The sequence below is a fragment of the Nematostella vectensis genome, chromosome 12 (assembly GCF_932526225.1).
Source record: "Nematostella vectensis chromosome 12, jaNemVect1.1, whole genome shotgun sequence".
Classification (NCBI taxonomy): Eukaryota; Metazoa; Cnidaria; class Anthozoa; order Actiniaria; family Edwardsiidae; genus Nematostella; species Nematostella vectensis.
The window spans coordinates 9,531,757-9,550,527 of record NC_064045.1 but is presented as its reverse complement, the minus strand read 5'-3'; the positions used below and the strand labels follow the sequence as shown (position 1 = coordinate 9,550,527).

The following is an 18,771-nucleotide window of genomic DNA, read 5'->3' as shown; positions in this document are numbered from 1 at the left end:
CCAGTACGAAATTGGTGGTAAGTACTAGCTTAATCTCTTTCTATCCTTCAATTTTTTTTTCTTCTGGATTTCGTCCGTCTTGTTTTATCATACAAAATAAGACTCAGCCCTGGCGAAGTTAGGAGACATGTAGCGTGCGATATGTTTGCTAGTTTAGTCACCTCGAAAATCATTGAAGGGCAAGCCAAATCGTTTAGCAGCGACAAAAGAAATGTTTCTTTGATAGTTGAGAAACATATTCATGTCGCGCTCTGCAAAATTTTTCGCACACTTCATGTTTTTGGTGTGGTGGCTAAACCAGGAAACATGTAGGAGACATGTTACATGTCACTAGACTTTGTTGCTTTTGTAACATTATAAGCAAGTACAGGTTTACTCTTTGAATAAGAAATTTAAAAAAAAAATACTATTGTACACACTACACAAAGCTAGACGTTTTTCGACGTCTATTTTTCGGCGTATAGTTTTCTTTCTTTTGTACCACCGAGGGGCGGATCTAGCTTTTCGCTAAAGGGGGGGGGGGGGGGGGGGTTTGGCTCAGTAACAAAGGTGGAGGGAGTAATTTTTTTTTGTTACATATGGCTTTCTGGCAGCCCAAGGAGTGGGGTTGGGGGATTTTGCGGCCAAAAAGTGGGTCAGTTCTTATTGGTTCTCACTTGGACGCAAGCGCAAGCGTAACCGCAAACGAACATACGAGTCCATTGCCAGCTGTGGCTTACGTTGAAGGATAGATGGTCAAACTCTGTCTTAATCTGTTTTCGTCTATTTCCACCTGCCCTAACCATAAGCTAGCGAACATCTTTCCACCTAAAAACCAGTGTAGTTATAGCCTTAGACAATCCTGAACATTCTCAGTACAGCGCTGCTGCACCGAACGTTTTAGGCGATCTTTCATCCCAGTCATGGCATCGCACAACTAAATTAAACGTATAATCGTAATTGAACATATCATATTCGCTAATTTTATCGTATAATAGTCGTGTTTAAATCTTTTTTATTTGTAATATAAATTTTTATAGTTATATTTTATATTCCTTTTTTCCCTTTTTTACTAGATGTAAGTTGCGCAATTCAACGTGTTTTTTAGCTGCCACGCAATCTTTTTGAGATAAACTATCTATTATAATTAATCACACTTCTTACATTGGAAAAGGCGCAGTATTATAATGTGTGATTGAATCGAAGTAAAAGGAAGATGTGTAGCTGTACGCTGTTATTGATTTTGTTGCTGTACTGGGCCTGTGTAGCAAGCGTTTCTCTTGGGTTTTAGTGAAGATATGAAGATAAGGGATAGAGATAAGAAGAAAAGATAGTATGGCCGCATGAGGAGGGAAGAAACCACATGCCGAACTCTTGCTGTAGTTGTCGGATACGCCTTTTCAAATTCAGAAAAATGTTTTGTAAACACAAGGCAATAACAATGCACAGATTAGGATTTGTTTTTCAAAACAGAATCGACAAAAATTTGATTTAAAAAAAATGTGAAAACTGCGCACGCTCATTTGAAACGATATTCTCTTCTAGTGCGCACGCGCGAAGATATCAATCCTCTGATTGATTGCCTTAAACAAGACATCGAGTAGGGACAAGCCTTTCTTTCGCCCCTCCCCACCCCCCTTTCTTTCTTTAGCCTTCGCTGAAACCCCCTACAACCGCTTGCTTACTACTAACACTGGAAAGCCCTCGCAGCTAAGACAAGAATCAGGTTACTCAAGGAAACATACAATTATAAAACTCAATCCTGATCAGTACGGTCTTCTTCTAAACAATACCTTCAGGTCACATGGGGCAATACGAAGTCCTGGTGATCGTGTATTTTCCATTGCAGCTCCCAAACTCTGGAATGAGCTGCCATTTGAATTGAGAACAATAAAAAATCTGAATACTTTTAAGAAAACAGAAAACATGCCGCCAACAAAACTTGTTACTTTGTTATTGATTTTTAAGTGTTAACAAATAAAGAATTCCTAAGAAAATAATTCCCGCCGCTTTTTCTCATTCAAACATTTCACATTCATGCCAAGAAAAATACAAGAGTAACACAGTTCACTTTTTATGTGCCCAAGACCTGTTAAGTATCGACAATGAAACATTTATTAACTAGGGCTAAACCTAATATCTCATTAAAATTGCATGATTATAATTATTGCAGCACTTTATATATATATATTTATCAAAATTGGCTGTACAGAAGAGGACGTTAATTGTTTCGGTGTGCAAAAAGTTGATAGATATCTGATCTTTACGTGAAAAAGGTATTCGGAAAACTGCGAATGGTTTAGAGAAACCATTATCAAATTCTCCTCCCAAATTTGTTTAATATCAATGATGTTTAGCAAGTATTTTGATACCTTCATACGGATTTTTATACAGTCAAAGTCCTGCATCATATTGTTATTTTCGTGTGTTTTTTTTGTGTGTTGTAAAATTTGACATTTTCTTCTTATATATGAATTTAACAGAAACCTGACGTTGAGCAAATATAGCGAGAGTAAGACGAACCAGCCATCGCAAGAATTTGTCCAGGAACTCTGAAATAGGTGAATTGTTGGGTTGTGCGGTTTATTGAGGTACAAGAGGGTTTGGGTTAGAAATAAAGGCAGAGAGAGTTCAAGGGCTTAGAGAAGTGAGACCCTTGTATCAACCTTAAGGTTTTTGCGTTTACTTTTTTCCTCAACTCTGAGCAAGCTTTCGCCTTCCGTTGTAAAAACGCATTTTTATCACTCTTGGTTGATTCTCCAGAGCTCACAGTAGACTTCCAGCTTTTTTACTGCTATCATTGTTAACAAACAAACAAAAAGCAAAAACTATGTAAATAGTGTTCTTGAATTTCCAAACGTTAGATGAATAATGATTCTACTAATCTAATCACAAAAAGCAATTTGGAAACAGTTCCAAAATATTTTTTTTTAATTACAAGTTGATTAACAAATGGATGGGAATTATTTTCGGATATTGAGCAGCATCGTAAAACTAAAAAATCCTGCCATTTTATTTCGAATTTAAAAATTAAAGTTGTGTGAAAATCATATTAGTATAACAGATTCGTATGTTTTTGATGCACAACGGGGTGCCCCTCTGATAAAAAGAAAACTCAAGTTTTACTATTGAAAAATTGATAGCAATCGACTATTTAGAATAATGATTTCGGATGTTTTGGTCTATTTCAATACCGCTTCATCAAATTGCCCACGCTGGAAGCAACCAAGTATATAATTTGCAAAAAGGCTAAACTTTCCAAAAGGTCGCACGGTTATGTTTACAAATACACGAGGCAACTTAGAATCACAAGCATTAATTCGCTTCGGGAAGTGACGGAGTTATTATGACTTCATAACCTTTTTCAAAATCATTTGCCAGAGAGCTCAGAAGCTAGCTTTCGGTTTGGCAAAGTTCTGTAAGGAACAGCTTGTGGCGACTATTAATATTTGATAACAAGTGTAGGTAGGCATGTCCTCTATTTTGTACTTAATCTTCGTGGTAGAATAATTTAGTAGTTTCGTGTTTAGGGACAAAAACATATTCGTTCTTCTAAGCTTATCTCCGATTTCCTTTTCGTTTTTTCGTTTACAGAGGAAGGGAGGAGGTCTTCTTTGTACGACTGAACACAATGGGTGGATCACGTTTGAAAAGTCTTCAAGCCGGGATTTGGTGCGCTATTACAGTTGCAGCAATGGCATGGTAAGTTTTATTTTGATTTTAATCCCTGTGGAACTGTTTTATCCAAAAGACACTTCAAAACGTCTTCGTGAGAATATGGATGCAATAAAACGGCTGTTGGTTCGTTTTTATGACTTTTTTTTTGCATTTTCTCATTTTCTAAGTTCGAATGGCTGCGCCTGAGTGAATATACGCTTTCTCTATTGAATTAACTTGTAAACGATAAACTTTTTCATATCTCATTTTCGCTTGCTTATAAACCATATTAGATAATTTCCCTATGAGATGCGGGAGTTCAAAGGCTTGGTGATTTAAGAAGAGGGTATGATTGTGCTCTCTTTGGAAATGGTGATTCACTACTTACAGATATATAATTAATTATTGCCATGAAATCACAAAAAAGAGATGTAGAGCACTTGAGAAAACCCTTTTTTTTACTCGAGCATTCAGTTAACAATTCAGGTAACTAAATTGTTGAGTCTGTATTGTTATATGTGTGTGCTAATAAAGATTTCTATAGCGATGACGGTCTGATTAAAGACTCAAGAATTGTCTCCAAAGGCAGAATACGGAAAGTTACAGCTCGTGTGAGAAACAAAATGCTTTGTAAACACGTCATCGACTTTTACATTTGACTTTTACATCGACTTTTTTATGTCTCTCCTTTTTCAAACTTGAAATACAATAATTCTAAATATAGGAAGGATAAAAGATAACAATATAGCTGCGAAAGGGATGATTGATCTATGTTAATATATCTGCAATATGCAAGCCTTACCAAAACGCAAAAATGCATATTTCTTACCGCAATTTGTCATTTAGTTAAAGAACAAATTTTTTAAAGGAGAGATCAAATGTAAACAAAAAAAAAACTATTTTTTTCCTTTTTCATTCATTTCATAAACGTTTCAATGCAATGTTGAAACAAATCTCATATGACTTTTATTCGTTGCCAGCTTCTACAGTCTTTTGTGTACGTAATACACTTTAATATGTTATATAGATATTATCTTTTCCCTTTATTACGATATTAATAAGTGTTACTATTGATAATAAGTGTTATATTACGTATGCATAATATAATAATTGCTTATAAGCAATGAAGACGTCCTCCGTCGCGCAAACGTAGATGATATTGAAACAAAATTAGCTAGAAATCGTCTCCGCTGGCTTGGTCACCTCTGCCGAATGGACGATGACAGAGTGCCTAAGCAGCTGTTATTTTCGGAGCTAGAACACGGGTCTCGCCCAGTTGGTCGTCCTAAACTAAGATTCAAGGACATTTTGAAAAAAGACCTCAAAATTGGATGCGTCCTTGAAGTGTGGAACTATCAAGTACATAATAGAAAGGAATGGAGGGCGATCACAAATAACATCTGCACGTCATACGACAAAAGAAGATATGAAACATATTTAAAACAAAGGGAAGCTCGCCGTAAAAGGGCGGAGAACAGTTAAATACAAACTGTGTTATACCCGTTCGCGGGTGCAGGCGCTTATATAATATAATAAAAGGCAAAGTCAAACGCAACAAAAATAACACATTTCGCTTCATATTTGGTTCTAGTTTAAAGCTTTCCACATTTTCTGAAATATTCCGTGATTTTCAATTGTGTGCGAAAAACCATAAAGAAGGCTTCATCGCTCACAGAAATTTTTCTGTTTTTACAAGTTATTACAAGCGGGTGATTTTTAAACCCCACAAAACTGAAAAAAAGCAAATAGAGTTTTTTCGCTCCGCAAAAATGCAGAAAGGCTTTCAAAGCATGCCACAAGAGGTTAGACGGTTGAGCTTAAAGCATTTGCAACCGCATAAAACAATCCCTTCCGATCATGCAAAACCACTAATAATCACGCAATCGTTTGAAAAGGAATCTAGCATCTAGTATGTTCAGTTTGACTCGTATAAAAAGCACAACCTTCACCACTGATATGAATGGATTTTAAGGCGAGGATTTTTGTTGCTTGCGAGGATTTTGGTGCTACCAAATATACACATTAAATTCCTTCTAGTTATTTTTCATGAATTCCTTTTAGCTATTTTTCGCGTTTTCCGCAAAATTTCCACCTTGGAAAGCCGTCGGAAGTTAACGCTTATATTATTTTTTTCACCCTCTGGCAATCAACACTTCAAAACTTGACCTCTAACTACAACTCCCCCAAATCCTCCCCGTGCGTAAGCTCAAAGCGCCTATTTGGCCAAGAAATATACGGCTAGCGAAAAGCTAGTTAATTTACAATGTCAAATGTATGATTGAATGGAAGCCACGAAACTTCAGGACGATTTCTGAATTTAACTATGGTGAGATAATTTGCTTTGTCATAATGGGATGTCACGGCGGAAGGGCTATTTAATTACGATAAGCTATTGAGCCAATAAAAAAAATCAAATCGGAAATTGGAAGAAAATGTCGTGAGGAGATGACAGCCTTCATAACAAAATAAGCAAAATAAATTCAGAATTTCAAAACTCGAGATTACAGTGGTTACAAGATTATAGAGATTATAATTCTCACTTTATTTTTTACAGCGTTCAGACAAGAGGTGCAGAAAATATAAGCAGTAATGCCATAGATCTGACGAAATTCCTGGTGAAAGGATATGATAAGGCAATACGACCACAATGCGGTGAGTAAACACAGGGATACCGTAGATCACAGTGCGGTAAGTAAACACAGGGATACCATAGATCACAATGCGGTGAATAAACACAGGGATACCATGGACCACAGTGCGGTGAATAACACAGGGAAACCATACACTACAGTGCGGACAATAAACACAGGGATACCATAGACCAAAGTGCTGAGAGTAAACACAGGGATACCATAGATAAAAGTGCGGTGGGAAAACACTGGGATCCCATAAATAACAGTGTTTCGAGTAAACACAGGATTCCCATAAATAACAGTGTTTCGAGTAAACACAGGGATCCCATAAATAACAGTGTTTCGAGTAAACACAGGGATATCATAAATCTGACGGATTTCCTGTTGAAGGGATATGATGAAGCAATACGACCCTTCTTGATATATTGGCTTATGAAGTAAAATAAAAAAAGAATTCATATTTTTACTTTTGTGACACAGAAAGACCAACAGATGTTAAACTGGACTTTTACGTAGAGTCATTTGGGAATATCGAGGAAGCGAATTTGGTACGAAATACGCACGGCTAAATCACCAACCCTCGTTACCAAATCAAACAGCACCAGCCTACGGCAATCATCATTATTATCACAAGCACCAACACTTACCATATCAAAATCACTCTTCTTGTCAGCTTCGCTACTGTCTCCACTCCAACATATCATCACAATCATCACAAGCACCAACACTTACCATATCAAAATCACTCTTATTGTCAGCTTTGCTACTGTTTCCACTCCAACATATCATCACCATCATAATCATCAACGGCATCACCTTCGCTAATCAAGAAAGCGTTGTCGATTAGGGGCTCTCGTACCAAGAACCACTACTACCACCATCATCACCACTCCACTCAAACCCACCACCACTACTACCACCATCACCTACACACAATTCTCACAAACAATACCACTAACTGCCACCATCCCCTACACACCACTATTACAACCACCACTACTACCAGCATCACCACCACACCATTCTCACAACCACCACCACTACTGCCACCATCACCTACACACTATTCTCACAACCACCACCACTACTGCCACCATCACCTACACACTATTCTCACAACCACCACCACTACTGCCACCATCACCTACACACTATTCTCACAACCACCACCACTACTGCCACCATCACCTACACACCATTCTCACAACCACCACCACTACTGCCACCATCACCTACACACTATTCTCACAACCACCACCACTACTACCACCATCACCTACACACTATTCTCACAACCACCACCACTAATGCCACCATCACCTACACACCATTCTCACAACCACCACCACTACTACCACCATCACCTACACACTATTCTCACAACCACCACCACTACTGCCACCATCACCTACACACCATTCTCACAACCACCACCACTACTGCCACCATCACCTACACACTATTCTCACAACCACCACTACTGCCACCATCACCTACACACTATTCTCACAACCACCACCACTAATGCCACCATCACCTACACACTATTCTCACAACCATAACCACTACTACCACCATCACCTACACACCATTCTCACAAACACCACTACTAACTGCCACCATCCCCTACACACCACTATTACAACCACCACCACTAACTGCCACCATCACCTACACACCACTATTACAACCACCACCACTAACTGCCACCATCACCTACACACTATTCTCACAACCACCACCACTACTGCCACCATCACCTACACACTATTCTCACAACCACCACCACTAATGCCACCATCACCTACACACTATTCTCACAACCACCACCACTACTGCCACCATCACCTACACACTATTCTCACAACCACCACCACTACTGCCACCATCACCTACACACTATTCTCACAACCACCACCACTAATGCCACCATCACCTACACACCACTCACAGCCCCCACCACTACTACCACCATCACCTACACACCATTCTCATAACCACCACCACTACTGCCACCATCACCACCACACCATTCTCACAACCACCACCACTACTGCCACCATCACCTACACACTATTCTCACAACCACCACCACTACTGCCACCATCACCTACACACTATTCTCACAACCACCACCACTAATGCCACCATCACCTACACACTATTCTCACAAACACCACCACTACTGCCACCATCACCTACACACTATTCTCACAACAATAACCACTACTGCCACCATCACCTACACACTATTCTCACAACAATAACCACTACTGCCACCATCACCTACACACCATTCTCACAAACACCACTACTAACTGCCACCATCCCCTACACACCACTATTACAACCACCACCACTACTACCAGCATCACCACCACACCATTCTCACAACCACCACCACTAATGCCACCATCACCTACACACTATTCTCACAACCACCACCACTACTGCCACCATCACCTACACACTATTCTCACAACCACCACCACTAATGCCACCATCACCTACACACTATTCTCACAACCACCACCACTACTGCCACCATCACCTACACACCACTCACAGCCCCCACCACTACTACCACCATCACCTACACACCATTCTCATAACCACCACCACTACTGCCACCATCACCTACACACCATTCTCACAACCACCACCACTACTGCCACCATCACCACCACACCATTCTCACAACCACCACCACTACTGCCACCATCACCACCACACCATTCTCACAACCACCACCACTACTGCCACCATCACCTACACACTATTCTCACAACCACCACCACTACTGCCACCATCACCTACACACTATTCTCACAACCACCACCACTAATGCCACCATCACCTACACACTATTCTCACAACCACCACCACTAATGCCACCATCACCTACACACCACTCACAGCCCCCACCACTACTACCACCATCACCTACACACTATTCTCACAACCACCACTACTGCCACCATCACCTACACACTATTCTCACAACCACCACCACTACTGCCACCATCACCTACACACTATTCTCACAACCACCACTACTGCCACCATCACCTTCACACTATTCTCACAACCACCACCACTAATGCCACCATCACCTACACACCACTCACAGCCCCCACCACTACTACCACCATCACCTACACACTATTCTCACAACCACCACCACTACTGCCACCATCACCTACACACCATTCTCACAGCCCCCACCACTAATGCCACCATCACCTACACACTATTCTCACAACCACCACCACTACTGCCACCATCACCTACACATTATTCACAATCACCACCACTACTGCCACCATCACCTACACACTATTCTCACAACCACCACCACTAATACCACCATCACCTACACACTATTCTCACAACCACCACCACTAAATGCCACCATCACCTACACACCATTCTCACAACCACCACCACTAACTACCACCATCACCTACACACTATTCTCACAACCACCACCACTAAATGCCACCATCACCTACACACCATTCTCACAACCACCACCACTAACTACCACCATCACCTACACACTATTCTCACAACCACCACCACTAATGCCACCATCACCTACACACTATTCTCACAACCACCACCACTACTGCCACCATCACCTACACACTATTCTCACAAACAATACCACTAACTGCAACCATCCCCTACATACCATTCTCACAACCACCACCACTAACTGCCACCATCACCTACACACCATTCTCACAAACACCACCACTAATGCCACCATCACCTACACACCATTCTCACAAACACCACCACTAACTGCCACCATCACCTACACACTATTCTCACAACCACCACCACTACTGCCACCATCACCTACACACCATTCTCACAACCACCACCACTAATGCCACCATCATCTACACACTATTCTCACAACCACCACCACTAATGCCACCATCACCTTCACACCACTATTACAATCACCACCACTACCGCCACCATCACCTACACACTATTCTCACAACCACCACCACTAATGCCACCATCACCTACACACTATTCTCACAACTACCACCACTACTGCCACCATCACCTACACACTATTCTCACAACCACCACCACTAATGCCACCATCACCTACACACTATTCTCACAACTACCACCACTACTGCCACCATCACCTACACACCATTCTCACAAACAATACCACTAACTGCCACCATCACCTACACACCACTATTACAACCACCACCACTACTACCGCCATCACCACTACAACACCATTCTCACAATCACCACCACTAACTTCCACCATCACCTTCACACCACTCACAGCCCCCACCACTACTGCCATCCCCACCTTGCAGCACCATCCTCGCCACCACAATCGGCAAGAGTGCATAATAATGTGGTATAATCAAAATCATTAAAATGATCTCACAGGAGTTTTCTGTCTTCATGTATTTCCGTCAAATGTGGCGAGATCCCCGTCTGGCAGATAGAGTCAACCAAAGCGTTGTGCTGCAACGAGATCAGATCTCTTATTTATGGTTCCCCGACACATACTGCAGCAATGCAAAGAGATCGGATCTCATGTCTCCAGACACAGAGATCCACAGCTCGCTCACACTGGAGCCTGACGGAAGCATATTCTACAGCAGATCGTAAGTGACTAAAGGAGAGGGGGCGGAGAAAAAGAATCGAGGAAAGAGATAGGGAATTATTGTGGTAAGAGATACGGCAAGGGGACACGGAAGTGTATTCTACAGCAGTGAGTAAGTGGGTAAGGGAGAGCGGGGTGGGTAGAAAGAGAAGGAATGAGACGAGGTAATGCTGTTGTAAGAGATACGGGCATAGAGCACCTTTCAAGTATCTTACCTTGAAGCCTGACGTTGATTCACTTGCCCTGTTAAGTCGCTTATGCAAGTGTTCTTTGTCTGTGTTGCGCAGCGCCCATATCGTGGCATCATGTGAAATGGACCTGAGGGACTTTCCAATGGACACACAGACATGTAATCTAGTGTTCGGTAGCTGTGAGTATTCAACAATAGTTTAAGAGTGTACTTTTATTAAAAGTAGCTTATGTAGCTGACATACTTTGCTTCGATTCTAGATGGTTATACGGATAACGATATAAAGTTATCATGGAAGTCAACGAAGATTCTCATTGCTAACAAGGAAATGGCACAGTTTTCACTCGGGGACTGCGTACTGTCATTAAAAACGATGGAATATGTCCAAGGTGGGTAAACAGACTCACAAGAAGGATTACTGGCCTCACGCCATTTCTCCTCATTAATTCATGCACACAATTCAGTTATCACTTTTGTTTTCTCTGATCACAATATGCACGGTGTCCTTATCTCCCGTTCGGCTCTACAGGTAATTACACCCTGCTGTCTGCCTCGTTCCCAATGCACCGCCGCATTGGGTATTACGCTATCCAGATGTACGTACCATGCACCTTCCTTGTCATGCTGAGCTGGATCGTGTTTTGGATGAATCCTGAGGAGACTGGGAACAGACTGACTGTAGGGATCACTACCATACTGACAATCGTCTTCTTGTTGGGGTACACCAACAGCACCTTACCTAAGGTAAGCGACACAATACGGACAATCGTCTTCTTGTTGGGGTACACCAACAGCACCTTACCTAAGGTAAGCGACACAATACTGACAATCGTCTTCTTGTTGGGGTACACCAACAGCACCTTGCCTAAGGTAAGAGACACAATACGGACAATCGTCTTCTTGTTGGGGTATATTAACAGCACCTTGCCTAAGGTAAGCGACACAATACTGACAATCGTCTTCTTGTTGGGGTACAACAACAGCACCTTACCTAAGGTAAGCGACACAATACTGACAATCGTCTTCTTGTTGGGGTACACCAACAGCACCTTACCTAAGGTAAGCGACACAATACTGACAATCGTCTTCTTGTTGGGGAATATTAACTGCACCTTGCCTAAGGTAAGCGACACAATACTGACAATCGTCTTCTTGTTGGGGTACACCAACAGCACCTTACCTAAGGTAAGCGACACAATACTGACAATCGTCTTCTTGTTGGGGTATATTAACAGCACCTTACCTAAGGTAAGCGACACAATACTGACAATCGTCTTCTTGTTGGGGTACACAACAGCACCTTACCTAAGGTAAGTGACAATACTGACAATCGTCTTCTTGTTGGGGTATATTAACTGCACCTTGCCTAAGGTAAGAGACACAATACTGACAATCGTCTTCTTGTTGGGGTACACCAACAGCACCTTACCTAAGGTAAGCGACAATACTGACAATCGTCTTCTTGTTGGGGTACACCAACAGCACCTTACCTAAGGTAAGCGACACAATACGGACAATCGTCTTCTTGTTGGGGTACACCAACAGCACCTTACCTAAGGTAAGCGACACAATACGGACAATCGTCTTCTTGTTGGGGTACACCAACAGCACCTTACCTAAGGTAAGCGACACAATACGGACAATCGTCTTCTTGTTGGGGTACACCAACAGCACCTTACCTAAGGTAAGCGACACAAAACTGACAATCGTCTTCTTGTTGGGGTATATTAACAGCACCTTACCTAAGGTAAGTGACACAATACGGACAATCGTCTTCTTGTTGGGGTACACCAACAGCACCTTACCTAAGGTAAGTGACACAATACTGACAATTGTCTTCTTGTTGAGGTACACCAACAGCACCTTATCTAAGGTAAGCGACACAATACGGACAATCGTCTTCTTGTTGGGGTACACCAACAGCACCTTACCTAAGGTAAGCGACACAAAACTGACAATCGTCTTCTTGTTGGGGTATATTAACAGCACCTTACCTAAGGTAAGTGACACAATACGGACAATCGTCTTCTTGTTGGGGTACACCAACAGCACCTTACCTAAGGTAAGCGACACAATACTGACAATCGTCTTCTTGTTGGGGTACACCAACAGCACCTTGCCTAAGGTAAGAGACACAATACGGACAATCGTCTTCTTGTTGGGGTACACCAACAGCACCTTGCCTAAGGTAAGCGACACAATACGGACAATCGTCTTCTTGTTGGGGTACACCAACAGCACCTTACCTAAGGTAAGCGACACAAAACTGACAATCGTCTTCTTGTTGGGGTATATTAACAGCACCTTGCCTAAGGTAAGTGACAATACTGACAATCGTCTTCTTGTTGGGGTACACCAACAGCACCTTACCTAAGGTAAGCGACACAATACTGACAATCGTCTTCTTGTTGGGGTACACCAACAGCACCTTGCCTAAGGTAAGCGACACAATACTGACAATCGTCTTCTTGGTGGGGTATATTAACAGCACCACCTTGCCTAAAGTAAGCGACACAATACTGACAACCGTCTTCTTGTTGGGGTATATTAACAGCACCTCGTCTAAGGTAAGAGACACAATACTGACAATTGTCTTCTTGTTGGGGTACACCAACAGCACCTTACCTTAGGTAAGAGACACAATACTGACAATTGTCTTCTTGTTGGGGTATATTAACAGCACCTTACCTAAGGTAAGCGACACAATACTGACAATCGTCTTCTTGTTGGGGTACACAACAGCACCTTACCTAAGGTAAGTGACACAATACTGACAATTGTCTTCTTGTTGGGGTACACCAACAGCACCTTGCCTAAGGTAAGAGACACAATACTGACAATTGTCTTCTTGTTGGGGTATATTAACAGCACCTTGCCTAAGGTAAGCGACACAATACTGACAATCGTCTTCTTGTTGGGGTACACCAACAGCACCTTGCCTAAGGTAAGAGACACAATACTGACAATTGTCTTCTTGTTGGGGTATATTAACAGCACCTTGCCTAAGGTAAGCGACACAATACTGACAATCGTCTTTTTTTCTGGGGTACACCAACAGCACCTTGCCTAAGGTATAAACGATCATAATCACCATCATCGTAATAATCATCACCGTCATTATCACCTGCACCGCCACAATTGCCATCATCATTATCATCATCATCATCATCATCAACATTACCGCCATCATTTCGTTTTGGCAACGTAACCGTTTATAAAGAGCCACAACGTAATCATCTGACAGGTCGGTTGATTGATTCTAATAGTGACGGATTCATCGGGCTTCCTGTGGGTAACCTGTTAGTGTTAAAACTTGTGATTTTAGAGCTCGTCCCAGACGCCAACATGGCTCATATATAAATTAAGTAATTTCTGAATTCAGCAATGCTGCCTTCGCCAGGAATAAAATTGACACGCCATGCTTGTTCTGTCACACCTGTGACTTTCAATTACTTGTTTTGTCACGCCATGATTGTTCTGTCACATCTGTGACTTCCAATTACTTGTTTTGTCACGCCATGCTTGTTCTGTCACACCTGTGACTTTCAATTACTTGGTTTGTCACGCCTTTGCCTAGCGCATGCCTGTTTTGTCACGCCTGTGACCAGAGTAAAAACTATTTTGTGTCCCTAGGTGAGCTATGTCAAGGGCATGGACTGGTACCTCATGGTGTCCTTCCTTTTCATCTTCTTGAGTCTGTGCGAGTGCATCGTGGTAGACCGAGCCTGCAAACATGCAAAACTGGATACCAGGAAGAAAAGCAAAGTAAGCATTTATTGCGACTGATTTAATATCGAAGTACCATATGCTGCCTAGAATAGGAACGGGTTTCCTATTTTTTCAAAATCTTGTTCCCAGGAGAGGGTGAGAGCATTTTCGTCTTTTTACTGCACCTGGGTTAGACCGGCGAGCCTGTGCTCGGTACTTCACTGCTCTCTCGGTACTTCATTGCTCTTGGGAGTTTCTTTATTTAATTGTGTAGTTCCAGAAAATATCCAACCCCCCCCCCCCCCCCCCATCCATTGAGGGGATTGGGGGTGGGGGGTTCAAACGCCCAGGAATTTCCAAAGGGGAGGAGGGGGGGCCGTTCTTCCTGAACAGTTACTGTATTTATTTTTTACCAAGGGGTTGGAAATTCCAGAGGGGTGAGGGGTCATACATCCGCCCTCCTCAATGGAAGAGGGGGGGGGGGGGGTAATATCTGGGACTACACATTATTAATTTGAATTATCATAGTACGTTATATCTGTATTGATTAAATACAAATTAAGATATCCGAAAAGGGATGATCAATAGGGAGCGAGGGAAACAAGGAATATAAACTTGGCCGAAAACGGAGAACAGGGTGAGCAAACGGGAGCAAAAGATATAAACTTGAACGATAAACTGATAACGTAATGTAATAAAAACATATCTGACACACTTTTTAAACTAGAATTATCGTTTTATCAAAGCTTGAGTGTGAAAGAGTGTGCCATAAAATTACAAATAAAACATAACGAAGCTGTCTATAAAACTGTTTAATGGCAAATACTAGGATAAAAATCCTTGGGTACTTCAGAATTTATAACTTATAACTTTATAATTTATAAGTGCGTCAACTTTTTTTATTACAAAGTGCGTTGTTACAGATAGTGAGATTTATGATTTTGGACGCTATAACTAGGTTTAAGACCCCCACACCCGAAGCCTGTGCCAAGGAAAATGAAATCTAGAATGTGAAATGCTCATAAGAAATTCGAGGAGAGTAGCTTACGAGAGGTTTAATCACATTCTTTTCTAAAACCTTAGAATACAAAACATCTTAGATTGCGTTAATTTCAATGAAGCTTTCTTTTTTGTTCTGGGTACAAAAAATGTAATGTGCACGTGCGTGACTGGACAAAAAAGTGCAAAGGCTAAAGGCAGCGATGTAGACCTAGGGGCATAGTTAGCTGCACATGATGACGACAGCACTACATTACTATAGCAACACGCCTATTCCCAAGAGATGCAAGCGTGAAAAAGACCCCGATATTTTTCAGTGTTCATTTCAAGACAGGGCTGGGATCATGGTTATTTCCTCCCAATTAATGCGCGGGAACCTAAGGTTCCTTTGTGTTGTACAGTTGGATAGATAGCGGTGCTGGGGCCCAAATCTCCAGCCTAGCAGTAGAGCTTTCAGCTGCCATACGGTGTTTCAGCGTATGTCTGGAAGTATGGTCTATTTTTTCTCATATAACCGCATCTTGACAAGGTTAGATTCTCGGCCATGCCCTCGATTTTTTTTTAACTTTTTACCAGTTACAATTTCATATTCATTGCTCGTCCTTGCTCACCCCTGTTCCCCGTTGTCCGCCAAGGCTAAATTCCTTGCTCACCCTTGCTCATCCCTTTTCGGATGTTTTAATTTGTATTTATTCAATACAGGACAGGTAGAACGTTTACTACGGCATTCAAGATTGATAATAAGATAAAGGAAGTGAAGTATCGGGCACAGTCAAGCTCACAGTTTCAAAACTTAGGTCACACCAAAAAAGACAAAAATGCTTGCTCACCGAAACGACGTAAAAACCTGGAAAATGCGCAATTCGAGATATAGAAAGAAGACACAATTTCTTACAACGTCCATCGGTTCCTTGTATTCCGGACTGATTTTCGAAACACAAATACCGTGAGGCCGAAATGCACATGCCCCGACCTTTTTCAAGTGTTTTTTCCTTGATCATCCTTACGCTATGTATTGACTCATGGGACGAAAAGCTCAAATTCAATGATACTTTACAAAAAGTCGCATCAATTAAAAAAGTCGCATATGATATTTTGTTTACTATTACTTAGTAAATACTTTCTGCTTTATTTTAAAAATTTGAAATGAGCTTATTTGAAGCGGTATGCCATGTTTTTCCGCCGTGTCTGCCCACCTTGGCTCCTTGGAGCAAGAGTAAAAAAACGCAACGCCATTCCTATTCTAGGCATGGTATAGAAATTTCACATGAAATTCAGGTGCGTTTCCTGCATAATTACCCCCCTCCCCCAGGGCCTGTAGTCGGTAAGGAGTTATCAATAATGAGAGCCCCGTTCGTAACCACCACCCCACCCCCCCACGTACCTGCTCCTAAAACCGAAAGGCAAAAAGATATGCTTTCAGATTTGACAACCAATTTTGATAGCGGCATATGTTAAAACATTTCAGAAATCAAATGGTAAAAAACAACAACAACTAAATCAGCAACCAAAGCAACAGCAACAACAACTTCAAAGAGAAAAGATGGAGCAACTTAATGAGCTACAAAGCGCGAGGATTGAAAACCTCACTCTGTTTGAACCCAACTGTAACGATTTTCTCCCCGAAGGCCGCATTGTTCAAACGAAGACATGGGTCGAGAGTCCAGTCGAGCAGCACAGCAAAGATCGTGAGGGTACACGTAACAAGTGCTGTCCTACGTGTGCTCACTCCACTACTAACAGGGTAGACCAGTGCTCCCGCCTTGCTTTTCCATTCTTGTTCATTCTGTACAACGTTCTTTACTGGTACTCATACAAGTATGGTGTCGCTATCTTCTAAGAACTTGACCTCAAAGAATATGGTGTCCCTTACTTTTAAGAACCTTGACGTCAAGGAAGGTGGTGTCGCTTTTTTCTAAGAACCTTGACGTCATAGGAGGTGGTGTCGCTATCTTTCAAGAACTTTTACGTCAAAGAACATGGTGTCGCTATCTTCTAAGAACTTTGTCGTCGAAGAACGTGGTATTGCTATCTTCTTAGAACTTTGACGTTTTAGAACGTGGTGTCGCTATCTTCTAAAAACTTTGACGCCATAGAATGTGGTTTTGCTATCTTCTAAGAACTTTGACGTCAAAGAACATGGTGTCGCTATCTTCTAAGAACCTTGACACCAAAAAACGTGGTGTCGCTATCTTCTAAGAACTTTGACGTCATAGAACGTGGTGGCGCGATCTTCTAAGAACTTTGACGTCATAAAACGTGGTGCCGCTATCTTCTAAGAACTTTGAAGTCATAGAACTTGGTGTCGCTATCCTCTAAGAACTTTGACGTTATAGAACGTGGTGTCGCTATTTTCTAAGAACTTTGACGTCAAAGAACGTGGTTTTGCTATCTTCTAAGAATTTTGACGTCAAAGAACGTGGTGTCGCTATCTTCTAAGAACTTTGACATCATGTGTTGTATGCTTTGGCGGGTGAAATACCTGGCCCGTTATGCTTAGCGATGTCTTGCAAAAGGAACAAAACCAGAATTGTAAGAAAGCTAACAAAACACTTCTCTATTAAACACTCAATCGAATAAATGTGTCTCCGCAAACCAGGAAGGCCCGAAAAGACGAGAAAAAAAAACGGGTAGTTAGCCTGTTTTGTAGCAAACTCAAATCCACGATGGTTCCCCGCTAACTAAAAAGGCTGATCGATTCTGATTTTTATTTCAGTTGTTTGTGATTCCCATCCATAAATAGATGAAGTTGATTATGAATTGCTTATGAATTTCAAGGGACAGCTGAAATGTTTTTTTTTCGATCGGCCCCTCGAACCCCCGCCAACTCAAACTTATTTTTGTCTCCATTCAGATTTAGAGGTAGAGGATTTCTATTAGTTGAGACACTCCAAATTGATGACCCAAGTTCGTTTATCGTTTGCGCGCATTGCTCATTGTTTCCTCATAAA

The 18,771-nt window shown here is 41.7% G+C and overlaps 1 protein-coding gene across 4 annotated transcripts; it reads left to right on the top strand.

Moving 5' to 3' along the window:
* LOC5508437 (gamma-aminobutyric acid receptor subunit beta-1) lies at nucleotides 1-18,579 on the top strand. Of its 4 annotated transcripts, XM_048720284.1 has the most exons (10): nucleotides 1-17; nucleotides 2,463-2,540; nucleotides 3,574-3,681; nucleotides 6,191-6,288; nucleotides 6,750-6,817; nucleotides 10,704-11,293; nucleotides 11,374-11,502; nucleotides 11,643-11,857; nucleotides 14,747-14,878; nucleotides 17,289-18,579. In XM_048720284.1, the coding sequence occupies exons 6-10, from the start codon at nucleotides 11,236-11,238 to the stop codon at nucleotides 17,658-17,660; spliced, it is 906 nt and encodes a 301-aa protein (XP_048576241.1). In that variant the 5' UTR covers nucleotides 1-17; nucleotides 2,463-2,540; nucleotides 3,574-3,681; nucleotides 6,191-6,288; nucleotides 6,750-6,817; nucleotides 10,704-11,235; the 3' UTR covers nucleotides 17,661-18,579. The 4 variants fall into 4 exon arrangements, with proteins under 4 accessions (XP_048576241.1, XP_048576240.1, XP_048576238.1 ...); XM_048720283.1 differs by lacking the exons at nucleotides 1-17; nucleotides 2,463-2,540 and adding an exon at nucleotides 3,155-3,440; XM_048720281.1 differs by lacking the exons at nucleotides 1-17; nucleotides 2,463-2,540 and adding an exon at nucleotides 3,155-3,444.
* The last annotated feature ends 192 nt before the right edge of the window (nucleotides 18,580-18,771 follow it).